A 22,787-nucleotide genomic window follows, 5' to 3' on the forward strand; every position below is an offset into this window, starting at 1 on the left:
ACATGCAAGGAGACAGAGGGGCTCTGCTCCTACGGGTGGCCCACCATGAGGACACCTGCGCTCAGGCTGCCCCTCTGCCCTGGGGTCCAGCCACAGGATCCAGTTGCCCATCTCAAGCTTGGTGGAGCCTTATCTGCCCCAGTGCCATCAGCCGTACCTGTGTGGCCTCTTCCAGCATCCACCCCAGCCCTGCAGGGACGCCTCTCTAGGTGGCAACGGATGGGCCTCAGAGCAGCCTGGGAGAGCCTGCTCCCCTGGTGTCATTAATTCAATTAAAAAAACGCAACTAACCATCACAGTTGTCTATAGCTGGGCAAAGGAGTGAAGGCAGCTGCACCTGAACAGTAGCATTTTATACCCTGGCACAGGTTTACATTCGGTATCATTAGCAGGTTATTTAGCTTTATTTTCAGTTAAATAAGGAACACAGCTATCTCTTTTTTTTAAATACAGCCTCTTCCATTTGTGTTGCTGTCATTATATGTTTCATTACTATTCCTTCCAATTGGATAAAGCACATGGACAAAACCAAATTTTTATTCTGTTTACTTTTTAGTTTTCATTATATATTTTATGAAAATGTTCCTTTTAAGATTAAAAAACTTGCCCATTTTAAAAATCTGTCTTGAACTTCCCTTAACCTCTTATTATGACTAGCATTTAACTTGCAGCAATTTTTTTGAATACTAGTCACATTAGTTTTACAGATAGAAAGACATACTGTATTTTTTTCTTAAGTTAAATGTACTATGTTGCTCATTTTTTAAAATTTCTATACAAATCTTACTTTAGGAATCCACTGGTTTTGCTCAATCAAAGTCTTTTGTAGTTAGGTGAACACTAAAAAGTTTAGAAAAAAATCTTTGTAAGACACTGAAGGACACAAAATTCCCTTGCTCAGTTAATACACAAGTATTAAAAATTGCCCTTCTTCACCAAAGTCATGATCCATCCAGCACAGACTGTGCCTGTGCTCAGCACCACCTGCCTCAGATGAAGGTGAACAAATGCCACAAGAGGCGGATTTAGGATAATCTCTTCTCTCTCCCGTCCTTCCCCCTGTCCTGCTTAAGTCCCCTTGAAGATGTCACACTAATCCCAAGAATTCAGACTGATTTAATCCTTCAAGCATAAGGCTTCCAATATTATTATTATTACTACTACCACTACTAGTACTACTACTACTAGTACTACTATTACTACTATTAGTGTTACTTTTGACTAACTGTTAACAGCTTTTGTTTACAATAGAAATATTTAATTATTCTTTGAAGCTTGCTAAACTCACTTCTCAGCATCCTGTAGCAATCATCTAATTTAAATACTTTCTATAATAAAATGGTCTAATTGTGGATCCCATGCGAAAGTATGTGCTCTTACCAGCTTTGAATTTCCTGTCTTTCCTATGTAATTGAAATCCCTCTGTTTCTTGCATGATGAGGACTGGGAGTGCTGAATCTCCATCCTTACATTCTCTCTCCCTGTCACTCATTCACTCCTTGTTCAGTTAGTTGATTGCTTACTAACACGGCTAGTTCCAGTGCCTTCTCTATTGAAAAGTTTTTTCTGTTCTTATAATCTCATTGCTCCACTCTGGTCCCTGTCAAAAAAATAGTGCAGAAAATTCAAACACAATTTTCAGAAAAGATTTTTTTTAAATCGCAGCAATTTAAATTTAATTATTATCAATACAATGATTATTAATGCATAATACTAACAATTTAGAAATGGGATCAGGAATTTAACTTCCTCTGTCGCCATTCAAACCATAGCTTTGTAATGTATTACTTGACCCACGACTTTGAATGCTTGGCACCTACCCAACTTCAGACAACCAAGGCAGGAGGTCCCCTCTGTGAAACTCAGTCTGTTCATGTAGATGTCTGCTCATGTGTTTAGGAATCTGACTTGAAGGCATATTTTTTGAAGATTTAGGGAAATGGGATGTATTACAGTGAGAATGAGAAAGAACTCTCTCGGGCAACACGGTACTGACAGTTATTTGCCCAGCCAAAAGCCAATGGGGCTTTGAGCAGCCTGGTCTAGTGGGAGGTGTCCCTGCCCGAGGCAGGGGGGTTGGAACTAGATGATCCTTAAGGTCCCTTCCAACCCAAACCATTCTATGATTCCATGATTCTAAAACTTAAGCAAGTAGGTAAAAAGACAATAATTCTTATTTTGACTAGGGAACTGATTAAAATAGCTTACCTTCTGTTAAGGACCCTTGATCTTACAAAGCTTCTGCTTCTTTACTTTCAAATGTTCTGAAATCCCACAAATGTCTGTGAGAAACTGAGGAAGCTCAGAAGCTGAAAGGTCATCTGGGAGGGGAAGGGTGGCTCTTAGGCACAAGCTGGCCAATGCTTTGTTTTAAGAAGCCAGCCTCCTAATGGAAGAGAAGCTCGGCTACAGAGCAAAGGGCCGGATCGCCCTTCTCTGGCAGAAAATACGATTCTTTGTGACCGAAGGTGGCTTTTGCCACCGGTCAGAACGAGACTGGCAAGACAAACGCCCCCAGTTGTCCCCAGGAACGCAGTCATGAGGAACATGAACTCAGCAAGCTTAATTTCAGCCAAAACAATGGATATCATGAGACACTGGATGAGCTTTTCCTACCAGTAAGTAAGAGAGGCTGTCTGGGAACTAACATCATTTGGCTAGATAGAAAACTCTGGGTCCAAGACAAGGCTAATGGCTTTGACTCAGTCGTTCCCAGTTTCATATGCAAGCCTGATGAGGCAGTGAGATCTATGCCAGTTCTGAGTGTGGCCAGAAAAGACTGTGCAAGAAGGCGTTTTAGTTTGTTAGATAGAGCGTGAGGAAACCTTCTGGGGAAAGGGGAGCCCAGAAAACGGAGAGGACCAGAACAGAAGTAGATACTGCAAATAAGCCAGAAGTTACGAGGATCTGGGGAACATATTAGTCAGATATGTCTATTAAAGACATCTGTATATATGGCAGCATCTTGTGAATTCAGAGAACGCGATGCCAATTACGACCATCGGAGAGTCGTAATTTTGGTAAATGCATAAAAGGGAATTCAGTAAAACTGGGAAGGTATCAGAAAAAGGAGTTGAATAAGCATAAGTATTTAGACAAACGTAACAAGCTTAAAAGCAAAAGAACAATCGGAGTATTTTGCCATGGAGGATGATTTTAATAATAAAAGGCGGTAGGGAAATGTAGTGGAACAACATCATTATCTACCTACAAGCTGTTCAGGAAAGAAAGACTGGGCCACAGAGGCAGAGGAGATACCTCTGTACAGAAGGATAACATGAACATTATTTATCTGAACTTTAAGTGGGAAGGACTATGCAACTGGATCTCTGAAGACAAATAAATAAATGCTAAACTGCAAATTCCAAAGCATTTTAACAGCTTTTGGAAAGTAAAGATGTTAGCAGGTCTTTGTTGCTAATATCCAGCTTAAGAAAAGGAAGTTGAGTGAACAATGTTGAACTCAAAAGAACTGTTAACAAAATTGTGGTAATAGGGACTTTGGCTATTCCCCTATGCCAAACAGGTCCCAAATAGATCAGGAAGCGCACAGATTAGAAGAGAAATTTCTTGACACCTAACATGACAGCATCTTGGAAAAGTGACACACAAAAGGAAGAAGCTGGTTTTAACTCAGGTATTAATCACAAACCGATTGTAGCTGACTCATTAAGCCTTAACGTTTAGGTGGACCACAAGGCTAATTCAGTATAGCAGCTCCCATGTTCATGCATCATACTTTTCATCTCTTCGAGTTGATGCTTTAAAAACTATGACATAAGTGTGTATTTTGGTATCTAAGAAATGCAACAAAGAGCAACTTCATCTTTCTCCTCCTAAATCCACCCTTAAAAATTGGCCAGAGATGAAGTACTAAACACAGCTTTATGAGCTGCTCCTCGTCCCAGGAGTGTGAAAGCCTTCAGAGAGCTTCTCGTATGGCTCAGCAGCTACCAGCTTCTTGATAAAATAGACAACGCTGTGCCTTCCACATATTAGGATTCACTGAGCAGGGCTGAACTACAGCTGTACAGTGCCCAGGTATCCCTGCTTTCCAAGCGCGGTCTTGTGTTGGCTTCACAGCAACCCAGACACAACTGGTGTTTGTACTGAGCCTTGCTCCAAACACTCCTACCCAGCCCTGCTTGCTTCTAGAGGAACACCACCTCAGCTTAGGTTTATTCGAGACACAAACTGGGTATCGGAGTCTCACCGAGTACGGGGCAGGGCGAATCTCCACTGCAAGCTACCACTGTGTCATAACGCAACCTTGAAGAGTCCCCTTGGCACAAGGCCCACGGTCACTTGGCAATTACATCCACCTAGGCTGCACTCAGCATTGTGGCAGCCAGCTGCAGTTAAAACCTGCTGGGACCACGGCTCAAGCACGATTAGCTGGCACGATGACAATCATGCATTTGTCTCCGCTAACTTCAACTCTACGGACGGGAATAAACAATATACCGGCAAGGAAAGGCATAACTTGTGTATGCACAAATGCTTTGCAGAAACTGTGCAAGGTAGTACTGGATGTGTGAAAATCAATAGTGGAAACAGAGGTAATGAGTGAAAGAAGGAATCACACAAGGACTAGCTAAAGAAACACCAACGAGAAGGAAAGCGAGTACATGAACAAAGCATGCAAAAAACCCCAATGAATGAAAAGGGTGCAAGTTAAGAGGTACAATTTGGGAGTGGCCAGAGATGACAAAATAAGACTAAAACCAATGTACGGGGTCAGCCAGGCATGACAAGAGACTCAGCAGTCCTCCCATGGTTGTTAGAAACATAGGAAGGCCATTTGGATTGGGACTGAAAGCGTTAGGCAAAAAGGATGCAAAGGAGCAGTGTATTTTTTCCAACCAAAAGCCATCTGTAACCTATGCTGAAAATGTATTTTTTCTTCACTTCAAGCATATTAACAGTTTAATATATGATAGTATCACTGGTGACACTGAGAACACTGGGCTTTAATGAATCAATAGATTTGTTTCATCTTTAACTAATTTGAACCTTTAATCCTCTTTCTTGTGCAAAATCTTCTTCCTTCAGGTCAAAGTATTAAATAGGCTCAAGAAGTAAATAAGGAAATAAATACCAGAATCCCCGTGGGGAACATTTAAATTAAAGTTTTCTAATAGTCAAATCAACTTAATGCCGTGATCACAGGCTCAGTTCAGCTTCTTCCCCTCCCCGCCCCAACTCTATGGCTAAAGCTGTGGGAATAAATAGCCAAAAAAAGGAAGGGGCTTTCGTTTTATTTTAGGTTCCTGATGCTTGTGTTGCTCTAGATTGTTGGGTTTAGTTTGTTTTTTGGGTTTGTTTTGTTTTGTTTTGTTTGTTTTAACTGCTCTCATTATAGACATAAAAGAACTTCTAAAACACAAATTTGTAAAAATCAAACACATAGCCCAAAACATTGGCCTGCAAATTTTCCCCTGTGTTTCATGCCTGGTTTGCACTCTACACCCATGTCGGTTACGCATTTGACTTTTTTTATGGATATAAATTATACTGGTGCAAACCCTTATGTAGACAAAATCTTGCTGATATAACTGCCTTCCACCAGCACAACATATTTCAGTTAATGAGTCAGAATACACTTTGATATCAGTATAAATGGTTCCTCCTGGGGGGAGTATTGCTTCTTTACTGTTAAAGCGTAGATAAGTTCTGAACTTTTCTCTTCCCTTACTTGCGCTTAAATCAGTCAAACTCATATCTAATATTTCTCATCCAGAAATAATACAGCTTCTTTTCATCACCTTTTTGACTGCTGGTCCCTGTCTGTGTTCTTGCTTCATCAGAAAAGGGTATATCTAAGATCCTCTTGAAAGCAGAAGTTCTGTTTCAAGCGACAGCAGCCGTAGGATCAAACGCCTCCAATCTTAAAAGAAAAAGAAAGAAAACTGACTCGAAAGTTTGAAGCTAACAAATGGTTTCTAGTTGGTCGAGGCGTTTGTATTTAATATTGAGGAAGCAATGACTTTCTGGCCTCCAGTGGAGCATCTCCTAGACAGACAGACAGGCACACAACAAAATGAAGTCTTAATGCTGTGAGCTTCTTGAGAACGCTACAATAACATTCTGGCAGACTGGGCTCCCTTGGCTGCTGTACTTGCTGCAATTTGAATGTCTCTTTCGGTTTAGCGTGATGCTTGGCACGTTTCCCAACCTTACATTATCTGGGAAAGGAAGACAAGAGAAGCTGGTACGTTCAGGGAGCCTTTGAAGAAGCTTCTTCACAGTTTGCTCATAGCAAAACAGTTGGCGGCGTGTAAGAGAAGTGTCAGGACTGCAGCTTAGACTGCTAGCTTGAAAAGGGTTTAACTGAATTGCATCCAGGCACCAAGATGCTCAGATACCACAGCAATGTGTGTGGTATAAGAACCTAGATAGAAGAAGATTAGATAGCAAATCAGACAGAATTTTGCATGTGATTTCCTGGGTTTGTCTAAACTTATAGCAGCAACAGTTAATTATAGGAGGTTCTCAAGGCAGCTCCTGGGTGGGTTATGTCACTTATACATAAGATTCCAGCCATAAATTGCCAGTTGAGAGTTACCCCTGTGGCAGGAAGCCTCTACTGATGCAAAGCTCATGGAAACCGTCCTTGTGCCTTCCCACTCAGGGGTAGAAGCAGCAGATAGTGGTGATGGAAGGTCTCGGAGAGAAGCAGCGGGTTGACGGCAATGGCAGAACTCCAATGAAAAGAGCATCAAGATGGGCACAGGTCATCACCCAAAGAGAAACAGACACAGGAGGTGGTTGCACACAGGAGTTATTTGTGGTCATCCTCTAGATGATTGCTGTACCTACTTCCAGGTCTCGTCCCCCTCCTTCTACCACACATTAATCCCTCAGCTCTTGTAATCACTTCCTCTGGCTCTTAAGCAAGGGCAGCTCTTTAATTGCAGATTAATGCTTTAATGAAATTCTTGAGGCTACTTTGAAGTGACTGGGCAAGAAAAACTGGCCTTTCAGCAGCAGCTGCTGGCACAAGAGTCACTGCGCCCGTTGCTGCACGGGGAAGGCGGTGCTGTAAGACTCTCTGCGGGCAGCAGGATCCATCATTTTTTCTCCAGTAGTGCCTCAGGGCACGTCTACAGGACACGGCACAGCGCTGCACAGGGATACTTGGGCTGCCTCTGTGCAAACAGTGGTTGCACTCGTTTCACAGCAGGAATGGTTAGCCCACCTGGAGGACTGTTCTAATACACCTATAGTGCTTGCACCCCTGTACCTGCCCCTGAGTTGGCTTGTTCAGTGCAAGGTCCGTGCTCTCTTCCTCTCCATAAAACTGCACTCTGCCGTGTGGACCCACCTGCACTTAGAGGTATTAAAAAAAAGCGACTGTTGGGGTTTAAGACCTTATATTAATTTTGATCTGCAGTTTCTGATCTGCGGGGTCTTATTTATTTTAGAAAGTGGGAAAGCTTTCAAGCACTGATTTCATAGGTAATGCATTTATTTTTTTCTTGGCTGGTATTCCCGATTTTGTTTTTTATTCTTTCCTTTGCGTAACTGAAATTTTGCATGGAATTTCTACTCACTTGGAAACACCAACGCTTGAAGTAATTACCAGTCTTTCCTGCCTAAGTTAACGGCCTTCTCCTTCCTCGTGCTGTTAGTTCAAGGTCACAATGATAGATTTAAATCCTTCATGAATTTTCATCTGACTTGCTGTCCACAGAAATTGTTCATTAAAAGATCCAATTTCTGTTGGCATTCTCCTTTTCAAAGGATGTCAATAGGAAATATAAATGCTCGGTCCTTTGTGAATGATCTGCAAGGATATGCAGGCTTATAAAAAAAAAAAAGAAAAAGAAAAAAAGCAGCAGTTAACCAAATCCTTTAGTTTCTGTTTTGAATGACTGGCCATAGGAATGCAGGCTAAGCTGTATTTCAGCTGTTGCCAAGGATGTGTATGTGTAACTTGTTGATAGTGGTAGGTACTTCAGGCTCCAGTGACAGCTATGTGACCACTCTGATGATCATTGTCCTGTAGCAGAACAAGCCCCTGCCTCCTCTCAGGAACACCAGCCATGAAAGAAAACAAAGAGGGATTTGTTGTTTCAGAGGACTGGCACTCATACCTCCTGCTCTTTTACGAAAAAGAGAGATCCTAGGTCACCTCAGCTCTCACCCTGCGCTCCCAGCAACCATTAGGTTGTAAGGAACTGCATGACTTGCTCCAGCAATTGATGTGAATGTCTGATAGACGGGAGAGCTGAGCCTTCTGCCTTACAGGACCTGTAGAGGATCCGATTGATAGGAGCAAAACTCAATACCCAGAACACCGTCTTACTTCATTGGGAACTACATATCACCACCGAAAGGAAAGATAAGGCCACCACAGCCTTAAAGTTTCAGCATTATGTTTTTAAAATCTTACCGGTGTCCAAGGTATATGTCTTTCACAGTAAAAATTACTTGGAGTGCACTGTGAATGCGCAGACACAGATCAGTGCTGAACATCTGGTTAAAATAAATTACAGTCTTATTTTGCAAATAAAAGTTCCTAGGGTCTACATGACAAAGTCTGGCCAGCATAACTATCTCATGGGGAAAAAATCACATCCCTAGCCTACAAAGATAACTATTTTGGCATGATTCCCTTCCCCACTCTGTAGACTTACGTAGACTTACACCAAATAGAGGAGTCCTTTTGCTAGTATAACTCACATTGTTTGGGAGGTACTTCAACCATGCTGGCGGACTCCTTCAGCTGGTACCAGCCATATCTCCATAGAGGGATTTGGCCAGAACAGCGACACCAGCAAAGCCCCTGAAGTACAGAATAACCCTTTTTCTCCTGCTACTGGTCTCTAACATTTTTTCAGTTTTAAAGCTTCCTGCTAAAAGGAAACACACAGATTTTTTGCCCTTTCTTGTATCAGCAAGATGTTATTTCTTTTCACAGAGTATACAGGTAGGAGGTGTGTCGCTTTCAAACATCCCAGTGGTACTTGAGTTTGGATGGGAGGAGGATCCCACTTCTCCTGTAGGATGCCTGTTTTGGTGTTGGTTTTGGAGATGGAGGGGCAGAGGTGGTTTGCATTTTATTAAGTCTTCGTATTTTGGTTTTGCATTGTGGCATTTGAATAAATCTAATGGTCATAGTTAATGGATTACAACTGTGTAGGCAAATTAATTTAAGAGCTGTTTTGAATAACAAAACAAAGTCCTTCTGTCTGTTTGTGAATTGTATTCTTACACTGACTCTTCCTTGTTTTTTCATATGGTCCCTGTTAGCTGGGATAACCTGATAACACTTGCCAAAAGACTTTCCGGATGAACCCAAAAATTCAAGATTTACCAGCCAATCCTAACCTATGAGCAGCACCCTCAAAGGGCAAGGCAACTTAGAAAGTTATCTTGGCTTAAAAGTAGGATTCAGATCATTGTGGGCACTGGCAGTTTTCACCTGTCCTATTTAGACAGTTTGTTTTGCCTCGGTTCCCACTTGCCTCAGACTAGGCAGACTCTCCTCATTCCTTTCCTTGCTCCTTCACTTTCCATTCGTCTCCCAGGTCTTGCGCTTTTGCGCACAGGGTGAACAGGACAGAAAGGCCAAGAAGGAGGAACGGAGGGGAGGCACCCAGACCAAAAGCAATCTCTCCTGAGCAGATGCAGACCAGGAACTTTTCCCTTATTTTAATTTCCCATGATCACTTAGCTGTGAAACAACAAAAACATGGAGCAAGCCACTGAGAGGCCTCCACTCTTGTGTGCACCGTGTTGGAAGGGGGGAGAAATCGCAGCTTGTTCCATCGGGCTGCCTGACAGCCAGGACACGTCTGCCTCCCCGACAGCTAACGCTGACACACACGCTGCCCGGTGGAGTACAGCACCCAAGGGCTGGCTTGGGAAATGGCAAGAGAAAGCAATAACCAAAAAATGCTGCCTCTTCTCTGCCTCAAGTAAGGCTTTTACAGGTGAGCAGAAATGGTTTGGGCTGCTAATGAGGTGTCGGCTGCCAAAGAAAACACATGCGCAAATTCATATTTTCCAGGTGGCTGCTGGTAGAAGTGTAACTGTCCATTGAAGCCTACAGCATGAGCTTTTTTTGCCCTTGTTCATTGAAGTGCAGATTTATCGTGAGGTAACTTTCTCATAAGGTTAGCTGTGTTGTCTCGTTCTCCCTGTAAATCAGTTGATTGTCACAAGATTTAGAAAAAACGGTCACATGAAGGACAGGTGGCACCTCTGCAGAAGGTGCCGGGAGCAGCAAGGAGCACCGCGGCCACCACTCCGGCTCTGCGTTAGTCTTGCTCAACACCGAGCGTAAGTCGGTCAAGCCAAACAGATTCGTGTCAGAACTGAGTGTTGAGGCAACAAGCCCGGGATGGAGTGTTTCCCTGAGGGGTGATAAAACAAGAAGCAGAAAAATGCGTGACTGGTCCCTCGTGCTTCAGCCGATGGGACGACCTGCTCAGACTGGTCCGATTTCACCCTTCTCATCCACACATGCTCTCTGCCTTTTCTGGCCGGGGCCAGGCCCTCCTCACCAGACCTTGCTCTCTTGCTTTCCCCTCTCTACCTCCACGAATACCTGCGCCTTGAGCCCAGCACAGCTGGATGCGCTTCTTAAATAAAACTCTCCATGGCCTTGATGACAAATGCCGTGCAGCAGCACTTTGAGCATTTCTACAAGCAGCTACTTTCGGTTCCCATTTCTCAGGCGGTTTACGTGATTTAACTCTTTTGCGGCGGCCCGGGTAGCTGGAGCAGGCAGGGAACACAATGGGGGATGTGTTTGTTCACATTTCCCTCTTACTACCAACGTACCCGCTGCAGCCAGATCTTCAGATTCAGGCTTTTAGATTAGGTGGGCTATTTCCAGTGTAAGGTCACTCATATTGAAAGTAAGTTACGAGCAAGAGGGAGAATTTAGACAAGATTTTGAGAGAAAGAGGCCTGCATTGTCATTCAGACCCATTTTGTCATTATTTTCATTTTAAAGTCATTCTGAAGATTTGACGGGGTCCTAATGCATCTAGCTTCTTTTCAGAGGATGCAGGTGTAAGAGCGATGTTACGGGATGAGACGAGTCCTCCCAACAACTCTGACGTTTGTTCTCTCCTCCAGAGTGATCCACAAATGCATAAATGAGTGTTTTCTAAGTTTACTGCTGTATGTGGACGTAAACTCACTAGAATGGGTTTGCTAAATTTGAGTAGAAGGAAAAGAAGGTAGCCTAAAACTGAACAGTTCTCGGTGCAACAGAGATACATGAAAGTATGTGCAGGGACACATATTTTTTTTGTCGGTATGAGTTACACACAACTTCTAGCACTCTACCTAAGTGGGCTACAATCAGAAAATAAAATGAAGACTGCTAAATATTGATGCAAATAAATAACAAATTAGTTGAATAGGATTATCAACCCACAAAAGATCTGAAAAGTAAATTGTGAAGAATCGAGTAGAGCAGATTTGACCGTGTTTTATAAACATAGAGGATTTTGTCCAGAAGGCCTTCCCATCTTCTTTCTCTCATTAATGTTAATATTCCTCCCTCATAAGTGGCACCCATTAAATACCACCAGCTAGCTGCTGTAGTGACATTGCAACTGTTATGCTGATGCCAGAAATACCTCATTGTCGTGTGGGCCTTTCCAGGAATAAGAAAACAAGGCAGCCTCCACTAGGTCTGGGCTTTTGCATATAGCAGAGCCACATCTAACTGAATTAAGCAGAGACGCCAAGACTAAATTACTGAAACATTTCTCATGCTGACTTGGTTTAACAAGAATGTAGCCTAGTCTGAGCACGGCATGGGTTTCCATGCAAGCTGAATGATCAACACCTTACAAATCTTGTGTTTAAAGAGATGACTTGACCATTCCCCAAAGCCTGGGTTTGTCCTTCATCTCACAGAGGTCCGGAGGAAATCTGCCTGCCAGCAGGGTCACTCTCCGAGAGCGTGGACAGGAGGATTAGTCATCCCCATTACTATAACCACTCACATTTATATATTTCTAAGCATACGCGTCAGTTTTCATTTCAAACCTAGCCACAATTAGTCCCTGCTCCTCGGCTGTCTCCACCTGAGTGCCATGTTTAGTCAGCCTTATGCAAATAATATTTCCACCGATTTCAATTCACACAGACTTCAGTGAGAGCCTGGCAACACTAGGACCTCCAAGATATGCCCCCAAGATCACAGACTGACTGAGGCAAGAATTTATACAAATAGATAGCAAGGAGAGAAGGAACAAAGAAGTTAGGCGAGACCACTGTGATGAGAACCAGTTTGGTCCAAAGTCAGAAACCTCAGATATCACTGGAGAAACAAAAGGGTTATGTAGCCAGCAGCTAACACATCGGCTGCAGACCTAGGACTATATTGGGCATTGTGGAAATGGAGAATTCAGAATAGACACAAAGATGAGGAGGGAAAAAAAATAAATCTGGGTGGGGATTTGATCAGGGGTGCACGCCCCAAAGCCCCTCCCCAGGCAGGTTCCCCGCCCACGGTCGGCACAGCTTGTGTGGTGACACCTTCTTTTCCTTCCCATTATAATTTGATAACATGTACCTGGCTGGACTGCCAGCATGTCGGCACTCCCAGGCGTAAAAAGATACCGGCCTCTCTAAAGATACCGACCTGACGAAACACCACACCTCGGCACAACGCGGTCAAGGTCTGAGCGGTCCTTATTTGCATGTACTCACGACTTAAGCTTGCGTAAAAGACCCATAAACTCTTTGGGAAAAGAACAGCCACAGATTTGTCTATTTTTTGTGTTCCAAGAACTTTTCTCGTTAGCTTCAAGATGACATTTTAATGAGGTTTCGCTGCATAGAAAACATGGGACGATTTAACCGGCTCTCTCCACTCCCTCCCCAAACTCGTTCTGAAACGAGTTACCATTTGTGAACGAAAGCTTTTATGAGAATTTATGTCATTTGTATGGAGGCAGGGGTGAGGGAAAAGTCATTCAGCTGCTAAACCTTGGCATCGGAGTTTATGCCATTCCCTCTCCTGCCCCGTGATGGGTGGCGAAGACACCTCCTTCAGACCTGTGCAGGTTTCTTCAAAAGCCGGGAGCTAGTGTGTGTTTGTTTGTTTGTTTGTTTGTTTTGGAGTCACGGAGAGGGCAGCGTAAAATAGCCACAAGGCAATTCCCGTTCAGTAAAATGGAAGTCTCACCGGCTCTTCATTCAATACACTGTGGCTCAAGAGGATATCCTGTCAACCCAATGATAACGAGGGAAATAAAGTCACTTCCTCACCAGCTGTTTGATTCAGGTAGAAAAAGGAAGCCTTTACTTCCTCGTGTTTGCTCTCCCCACCTCCCCCTCAGTCAGAAATGCCAGGCTGAAACTGCCTTCTCCCTCCCTGTTTTCAGTAAGGAGCCGTCCGACCTCTAAGGCTTCGCCGGGCTCAGCCTCTGGGAAGTACGTACTTCTCTGCAGCCAAGACGCTGTGCCTTGCCTCTCGAGCAGGGGTGAAGGCTGAGTTGCAAAAAGGACCGAGACTGAACAAACTCAGCTCCATGCGCAGGCAAAGAATGCCTGTGCAATTAAAGATGACATTTGTGTCTTGGATCGGAGCTGCCGAATTTGGGCCAGCGGAAGAGCGTGGTAGTGTGATCTGGATGCTTTGTTTGGAGACTGTCCTGACTCAGTGCGCTATCACGCCTCCTAATCCTCTGAGGGTGACAAACTCCCCTTTTGCCCTGGGCTCCCTGCAAATCCCAGAAACTCCAGCCAGGAACACGCTATGTCCTCCCTGCCCTCGGGGCGATCTTCCTGGCCTTCCAGTCGAGCCCAGGGAGGTGAGGCTGGCATCTCGGGTGCTTTGATGCTAAGAGGAGCTTTGGCAGAGCATCTTTCCCTTCCTCGCTGCCACCTTTCTTGCTTTGCAGAAACAGTCAGTGTAGTAGTAAACCAGCAACAGGCTGATTCGACTTAATAAAAGCTTCTTAAGAAATTACTTTTTAAAAACTTACAGAGCTGAATGAAGAGTTCTTTTCCATATAATTTTTAACTGCCCTGATATAATTTTACATCCAGGATATAACTTTCCATTAAATTTTGAATAGGTAGGTCTTAAAAGCAAGGCCTGCAACCATTTTCTTTCCAATTGTGCAAGACTTCCAGAAAGGTTGACCAAGCCAGAACTTGCCTCGGTCTATTTGCCAAGGGAACCCTTGCTTTCATTATAAAGAGTGCTTTTCAGAGGACATCAAGTGTCTCAAGCAATTTTCCTAATCTTATTTGGTTTAGCAGAGATTCTCTTATTTTAAACAGACTGGTGTAGGTGACAAAAATGCAGTGACAAATACATGGGTTTACAGAAGGAGACAAACCTTATGAAACAGTTGAGATTCTGGTAAGGGTTCTCTTTGTGCTAATATAGTTTTCAGCAACGGGTCATGCTTCCCTCCCCCCCTCTCCTTGTTTTAGTACATAAAATGGACATGTGTTTATTTAAAACAGGTTTGAAACTTAAACAAATAGTGACAGGCTGTTCAAACAAGCTTCGGAAATAGGCCTAATCAGGATGTTTGAGAAGGGGAGGGGGAACGATCATAAAGAGCTACTTGTAATATATAGTGCAGACACCATTAGGTTGGGTTCATGTTATTGTTGTAATAATCTCGGACGAAAAAGTACTGCATGCTGCACATTTTTTGTTAACATTCCTCTTTTGAGCTATAGCTTATGCCATACTTTTGCCTCGTCTTCAAGTCTTTTTTGCCTTGTCTTCAAGTCCATCTTCATACCCAATTCCAGGAGCTCCACTGAATCACTAGATAATGGTCTCCCAGACAAACTGGGAGGAATGTTCCTAAACTGGGATAGAAGGGAGGCACAAAATATGCCCGTTTTGATATTGATACTGGGTATGCATTGGCTGTCATATGAGTATACAGAAGTGAGACCTTCCCCGCAGAAAGAAACCATGGAAATCTTAAGGTTAAAATGTTTTCACATGACTTGCATTTCCATGGGTGGTTTTTTTTTTTTCATTTCCTCTCTTTTCCACCCATAATAATATCACCAAGTGTTGAACTTCACCCTTGTTGTATTTTTATAAGGCCTGGTCTTGAACTCCCTGTACTGACAAAGCTCCCATGGAAGTCAGGGAGTCTGCACTGGCGACAACAGGATTTAGCCCAGTCTGTAACATTTTAGGATATTGTGTTACTTCATAGCCTTAAGGAGAAATAAAAGCAGCTTTCCAAAGAGCTGCACAGCAAACCAAGTGTGCTTTTTCAGCTCCCCAACAGCACAGCAGAATATTAAGGCCAGAGTTTGCAAATGTCTATTTCATAAACCACGCAGCTAAGCAAAAGTTGCCAAATTTTCTCCGGAATGAAGAGGTTGCATTAAAACATTCCGCCCAAAGGTTAAGCTGCTTTCACTTAAGAATATACCTTTGGAAACCCAAGTTTGAAAATGACTGCCTGGAGGAACAAGCATTGAGAAATAGCAGGAGGCAGATGTATTTTCAGGTCATCTGTTGGCCAAAGCCTATAGCTATTCTCTTACCAACTCTTACCTACTGACACCCACTCTTACCTATAACGTGCACCAATATTACTTAATGTAATAACATACTTTGGAAGTAAATGCCTATTATTTATTTGAATCTCACTCAGTGTCTAGTGAATGGGAGTCAAAATGGCAAAATATTAAAAAACCTTACACGCCCTCTCGTGGTAAAACCACAAACGCTTTTATTCTGACAATAACTAGAGATGGCTAATGATGGAGGCTCATGTGACTACCTAATTTACAGAAAATTAACTTGTCTGGGAGGTTTATATTAATAATGGAGACATTCCCCTTAATTCCTTCTCTAAACGATAACATATATGCACTTTTGGAAGGCAGGTTTACCTCCTAGCATAGTAACATTACAAAACAGCTAAAGGCACTATAACATAAATAGAGAACGTTAGCTTCTACCAAAAATGGGAAGTCCAGAGTAATAAAGGTAGAGACAGAAACCCCCACATTAGACAGTGATTTCGTGGGTTTATCTCAGTAGTTTGGGAGCAGACCTCCATTGGCTGCACAATGAAAGAGTTGCCCTAAATGACGCCATCAGTTTTGTCTCATTTTTAAAGTCCTTCAGCTTCGCAATTTACTGCTTTCATGCCATATGGTGTGATTTATCTATCTCTCAGGAATGCTTTGAAGCTTCACGTTTGTTAGGAATTGCAGCCTGAAAGAAAGGCGTTACTTGCAGAGTATCATCCATCTCATCACTAGCCCCGTCAAATCCCAGTCTATTTATGAGTCACAAAAACTTTATCTTTGCTACTTAAACAGCCTTTCCATTTGGTGCCTACACACACCTCCAGACTTCCCCAGAACAGCTTCACAAAACGGCTCTCCATACATGGAGGACTGCAGCTTGAAGGAGCAAGCCAGGGTGGTTTGGGCTGGGCTGAGGGAGAGGACTCCCCCTGCACCTCATGCCAGGTGACTTGTGGGCGGCCATGAGCAGTGGCATCACTCTGTTCTTCCCCTCCTCTTCCTCTAGCTGAATGTCTTGGCTGTAGGCTGGAAGGCAAGGCAGACTCACAAGAGGATCCCATGGCAAGACAGCTCATTTTTAGGCAGGGCTGTTGGATCAGATGGTTGGCCCAATAGACCCTACAGCCAAGACCACTGCCACATCCAAGGCATGATTAGCAGGACCACAGGACCAAGGTGTCACCCCTTTTGGTGACAGTTGTGAAAGACTGTCAAAGGTGCAACACAAGCCTAACAGCTTCAGTTTGTACAGCAGAAACATCTGTGGCTACTCCACGTAGTCTTCTGAACCCATCCCAAGGGGAACCAAATAAATACTGCCTTATTTTCAGCAAAGCTGACCAGCAATATAGATGCCCCATGTCCAGTGGAAACAAAAGGTTTGCAGAATGAAGGTCCATTTTCCTCCTTTGTGTATGTTTGTATATACAACAGTCAGGAGCCAAAATTGTGGTACTCGTATTTAAAAATTTATACTTCTATATCTTCTGTTAGACCGGGCATGCCTAAGGCAGAAGTCACGACCGTAAGTAATTACATCAATATTTGTGAAGAAATAGGCAGGAGAAGACTGTGTTAAGCACTGCACAAAAACATAGCTCCCAAATTGTTATTTTAATAGGTTCGTGTGGGTTTTTTGTGCCGGTGTGATTGCCAGACGACCACTGAGTGTGAAGAAGTTCCCCCCCTCGCTGAAAAAGTTACTCCAATTCTGATATTCTGTTATTTCCCTTTCTAGGATGCCTTCGTGGAGTTGTATGGCAACAGTATGAGGCCTTTGTTCGATTTCTCCTGGATCTCTCTGAAGACTATCCTGAGTCTGGTTCTGGTGGGAGCTTGCATCACTCTTGGCGCTTATCTCGGACATAAGTAGAGTCACCCAGTTTATCGTGGATTACAAAAGTCTTTCAAAACAACAAAATAATATTTTTTTTTCTGTAGCACAATGATATTTTATGAGCAAAACAACTTCCCAGCTAAAGATTAAATCAGCTATTACTGCCAAAGGAAATATCATTTATTTTTACATTGCAGGAAAATTATTTATTAAAAGATATTTACATTTTAACCTGCTATTTTCAGAAACTCTGCAAGTTGTATCTGTCATCACATCATGTTGTTATTCTTAACTTTAATGAGCCCCAAAGTATTTTAGGTCCTTTTTTTTTTTTAATTAATGCAGCTGGCTGGATTATTTTATCTCTGAAGAGCAAATATACTGACAAAGACCTACCTGCTTACATTCACGAGGGCAGTTACTTGAGCTGCTAAAGGCTGCGTAATTGTGTTGATTTTCCCTGCATTTTTCCGGATGGCTGGGAGGGATCTGAAAGACAAGGTCAGCGTGAACAAAGTTCTCACCGTGTCCTGCTGGCGAGAACTGACAGCGCAAACGATTCAACATGGTACCTACGTGGAGTCAAGATGGCACCTTCTTGAAGGACACCTGGCTATCCCTACAGGAGAACAGTTGGAAATATGATTGCCTATGCCTTGTAAACATGCGTTTTCAAGTTACTGGTTGTGCCATCACGTCATAATCACAGTACCCTAATACATGTCAACTCAAATACTTTTTTTTTTTTTTTTAATAGAAGTGTGAAGTTAAATCTTTGGAGCTTGCAGGAAATTGCCGTTCCAATGATTTTCTCAGCAGTGAAACGTTTTTTTGCGGCTACTGACACAGAAACATCAGGAGACCTTAAGTGCCTGCTTCGACAGAGCAGAGCTGGAGTCTGAAGACCTGACCTGTGTCCCACTTTAGTGGGCTCATATCTGCAACTAATCCTGTTTACTTACTGAGTTCCTCCGGGGGTTTGAAACCAATTAGATGCGGTCTCTAAATCCCTGAAAGTTGAAAAAGATCTTAATTTTATTTGGCAAGAAGCAGACCTCAGCTGAGTTACAGATTAGCTCTGACTATCCTTGTTTATCAAACTGGACACCAAAATCAAGTTCATTTTCATAACAGGAAAAGAAAGTGAGCTTTATCCTCCTGCCCCTCGCCCTCAAAATTATTTCATGCTAGTTAACTTCCTAAGACTGTCTACAGAAGAAAAGATGACGAAGAAACTCCAAATCCTCTCTCTGGACAGAGACTCTTTGACACCTCAGCCGCGCAGGTGCCTGCTGTCGTTTCAAGCGAAAATAGGGTGGAGGAAAAGGGGGTGGGTGGGGGGGTGGGGGCGAAGTCACCTGCTCGTGTTACAAAATGCAACTCAAGTCAAATTGATGCCGATTACTCAGTGTGCAGTTTTATAAACAGACCTGTGTTCTGAAACCAGATGTGTCGATGCGTTTTAAAGCGGGGCTTTCCCTGCGCTGGGAAGGGGGGCCAGGAGTCCCCACGAAGCTGAGGAGTCTGAAGCCTGTCCCACGGGCTGCTCTGAGGCATGGAAATGTCCAGCTTCAAATGTATAAGTCAAGCGCTCCTATTTTTTCTATGAAACTTTTGAAATCTGGGATTTGTGGGTAAATGGACATCCAGACATAAAAAGAAAAAGGCTGCAAAGCTCTGGATAAAGTGTACCGTACAATACATAAGTGCTCTAAGGGCGAAAAAAATACAGTGAATAAACTGTAGATTCAACCTCAAGACTTCAGTCGAATAACTTTGTGGCATTATATGCAAATTATCTCCATTACCTTGGGAATGTAATATGTTCAATGTTAAGGCTGTAGTTGATGTTGTGTCTTCAAAGCTGCTTTTTTGTTCGTTTGTTTTTTTTAAGAGTTGTACATCTCAGCATTTTTACTGCTATTTAGTCGTGGCACCTACACTTTGTATGAGCAAAGATGGAGCTAGCTTTACATTTCAAATTTGAAATTACTTCTATTTTATAGAAACATAGAAAGGAAATGTTATTAAGAACACAAAAATGTGAACTATGCTTGATTAAAGAAAAATGAAAAAGCCCACCATCAAACAAAAAGCACCTGCAGTGTTTTCAGAGTGCTTCTGTCAGAAGTGGGCATGCTCGTATAGGGTTCGGATGAAAAATATTTGAAATGGGAGCAACCGAATATTGTGGATTGAGTGTGGGCTTTGGGTTTTTTCAGCTTCCAAGCCGAATTTGTCCGCAGCCAATTTCACAGCTGGAATTGGCTGGTATCGAGCTAATGTTTCATTTCACAATCTAGTCTTCGTTTCAATTTGTGCCCATATGCCCATTAAAGTTCATGAACTATTAGACTTCAAATTGTTTCAATATTGTTTATTTTATTAAAGGTTTACATTGTCAAAAGTAGTAAAAGAGTAACTATCAATTCCAGTGCTGCTATACTACCAGGATAATCTGAATGGGTTTTATTTTTTAATACCTTCCAATGGCAAAAGTTTCTTAAAGCTGCTTTAGAAATAATATGAAGACGACACATGATACACGTTTAAATAAGTACTGAGGATTTTGTGTTCTGTTGTGTCTACTCACTGGACTTCCCAGTGTATTCGTTAATACCAGGCAAAAAGAAGAGTCATGATGACTGTTGATGATTTTATTTTATTAAAGAGCTAATGGAGTTTCCCTGTCCTGACTGCAGAATAGTACAGTATTGTGGCTGCATTAGGTATAATGATAGTTGATAATACATTTATTAAGAAACATATTAGAAACATTGAATGTATATAAAAGCTTGAACTTCTTTAATAAAAGCCTCTCCTCTCACTCCTGCATTTCTTTTGCAATAATTCCTCTCTTTCCTATTCTTCATTACACTTTCACGTAAGATTTTTGTTCCCACAAAATGCCTTATAGACTTCCATGCTCCAAGACTATGCTTCAGTGAAAAATCCATCCTGCGTCACTATGTATGCACACAGAGCTGACCGCTCCCAGCATATCCAAGTTGTGAAAGCAAAAAAAATAAAAAAAGAGGGACACTTCTGAAGTTGGTTAGGTGTGGAAGATCAGAGGACAACAAAGGAAGAGGTCAAGAGGAGGGAAACAAAGAGATCACTGCAATGTATCCTTGCTTAAATATGACTGTTACTGGGAATTTGTTTATCTCATCCTTTCCCTTGAAAAAAGGATGATATCAGGGCACAATAAAATATTACAGAGACCCCACAATTATTCTTCACTATAAAACTTTGTTAATTTGGAAGGCAGTCTTTTGCAAAACAGGAATTCCATAGGAATTTAAGAGAAATACTTGATTTTGCTGTATTCAATTTATTTGTCGTTAATTCTTTTTCACTCCATTTATTAAGAAAATAATGACGGAAAATATTTTGCTTCCAAAAAAAGCCCAACCCAACAACAAAAATGTAAGATCTATTATAGATCAGTAACTTATGAACAGATGGAAAAACAAGAAAAAAATTCTGCAAGTTAAGTATTCTGAAATCAGAGCTGACACAGAGGACGTTTCTTAGTAGAACAAGCACTGGATCCACCAATGGAGTAATGGGGCTGTTGAGGTAACATAGAATATACAGATAAGGAAAGGGGCTGGAAGATATGGAGAATGACATTGGTATGTAAGAAAATCTCGAGTTTCATATGATGCAGGAGTTCACCCATGAAAGTCTGAAAATAACTTTAACTAAAACCAGCTACAAATGTGTGCGCTGCATGACTACAATTACTAAAACTTTTCAGTTGCAAAACTATTTGTAAATTATTATAAAACTATCCAATCACTATAAAAATTCATTGATTTGCTTTGCTACACAGCCTTAGTAGGGTTGCGCTAATAAGGAACAATTATGAAAAAACCCACAATTGTTTCTCTGCACCTCTTTTCAGTGGTGCCCAGGGACAGGACAAGAGGTCATGGGCACAAACTTGAACACAGGAAGTTCCATCTCAACACAAGGAGGAACTTCCTTACTTCGAGGGTGGCAGAGCACTGGCACGGGCTGCCCAGAGAGGTGGTGGAGTCTCCATCTCCGGAGACATTCAAAACCCGCCTGGACGCGTTCCTGGGCAACCTGCTCTGGGTGACCCTGCTCTGGCAGGGGGCTGGACTAGATGATCTCCAGAGGTCCCTTCCAACCCCTACCGTTCTGCGATTCTGTGAAACCAGATGTGCAAAGGAAACACGCAGGTGATGCAGTTCAAAGAATACAGACCCAGCACCCCCAATCCTTGCATGCACACAAGCCTCCCCAGCTGAGGCACTGGGAGTCAGCTGTACGTAAGGACTGCATGCTTTGACCCTGAAGCGTGACACTGTGCTTAGCTGTGCACCTGCACTCCACTCCACAAACCTAGAAGTCCTATTGATTAAAAGTATAGTGAAGTAGCATGTTTAAAGCCTGTCTTTTTTTTTTCCTCTTTCTATCTTTAAACAAGCTAGCAAAATGATTCATTTGCATTATGAGTTAATGGCTCAGTACTATATGAAAAATTAAACATCTTTTGATTTATGAATATAAAAATTCTTTCTCACTGCAAAAGCCCAGCTTTGTTTTTCGTTCCTATCTCTCTTTCAAACAAGGCTAAATACAAGGAAGACAAAAGAGCCAATTTAATCTGTATTTGGTTTAAATCACACTCCTATACTAAGTTAATGCAGCTTCATCACACAATGAAATATTTTTCAAAGTTACACAGCATTAAGAATTCCACACGAAAACTGTATATTTTTATAATTTAAATAGCACATTTTTCTCTTTTTCTTCTGAATATTTGAATTTTAATTATCACCAGCATAAATGTACATAAGCAGATATCGTTTATCCAGTACCTTTGGATGATGTATGTATGGTAATGTAGTTTGTCAGTTTATCATCATTTAATATGATTATGTCGTTCTTTGTCTTTAAAATGTTATAAGAACATGCTGCCATTAAACTTACCATGTTTGTCTAGTTAATATTGTGAAAAAATAATAAAGCACACTGTGAGTTACTTGTTTTGCATTTGCATTGTTTAGGATTTGTTGAAAAAAACTACTCAAACATTTTGAGTTGTAATCCCATCAAGGAAACGTAATGTTTCCTTCCTGATAGTTCTATTGACATGTTCTGCTCAATATTAACAAGCCACAGTGACACTGCAGAAATATTACTTACCCACGCTATTGATTTTTTTAATCTGAATTCAAAATATTTGATGATTTTTGTAAACCCATAGACCCTGTAACTACAGGAATGCAAGTTTCCTAAAAAACAAATGGAAAAAACTTTTCTAAATTTCATGATATCAGAGACGGTTTAAAAAACCCTCACATCTTTGAAGTTTATGCAACACAGGAACATCAAGTTTTAAATGTATGATTTATTTTTTTTTTAATGCTGTGATATTTTTCAAGCTAATATCAACATGCTTAAAAGATGTGGG

At 42.0% G+C, this 22,787-nt stretch overlaps 1 protein-coding gene across 1 annotated transcript in view; it reads left to right on the forward strand.

The window, feature by feature from the left end:
* The window catches only part of BCL2 (BCL2 apoptosis regulator), a 99,920-nt gene extending 77,566 nt beyond the window's left edge, over positions 1–22,354 (forward strand). Inside the window, exon 2 of the mRNA XM_074576105.1 lies at positions 17,240–22,354. Coding sequence (XP_074432206.1) covers positions 17,240–17,374 — 135 coding nt within the window. The 3' untranslated portion in view covers positions 17,375–22,354. The remainder of the gene's footprint in view (positions 1–17,239) is intronic.
* Positions 22,355–22,787: the final 433 nt, after the last annotated feature.

This window comes from Larus michahellis, chromosome 2, assembly GCF_964199755.1.
Source record: "Larus michahellis chromosome 2, bLarMic1.1, whole genome shotgun sequence".
Classification (NCBI taxonomy): Eukaryota; Metazoa; Chordata; class Aves; order Charadriiformes; family Laridae; genus Larus; species Larus michahellis.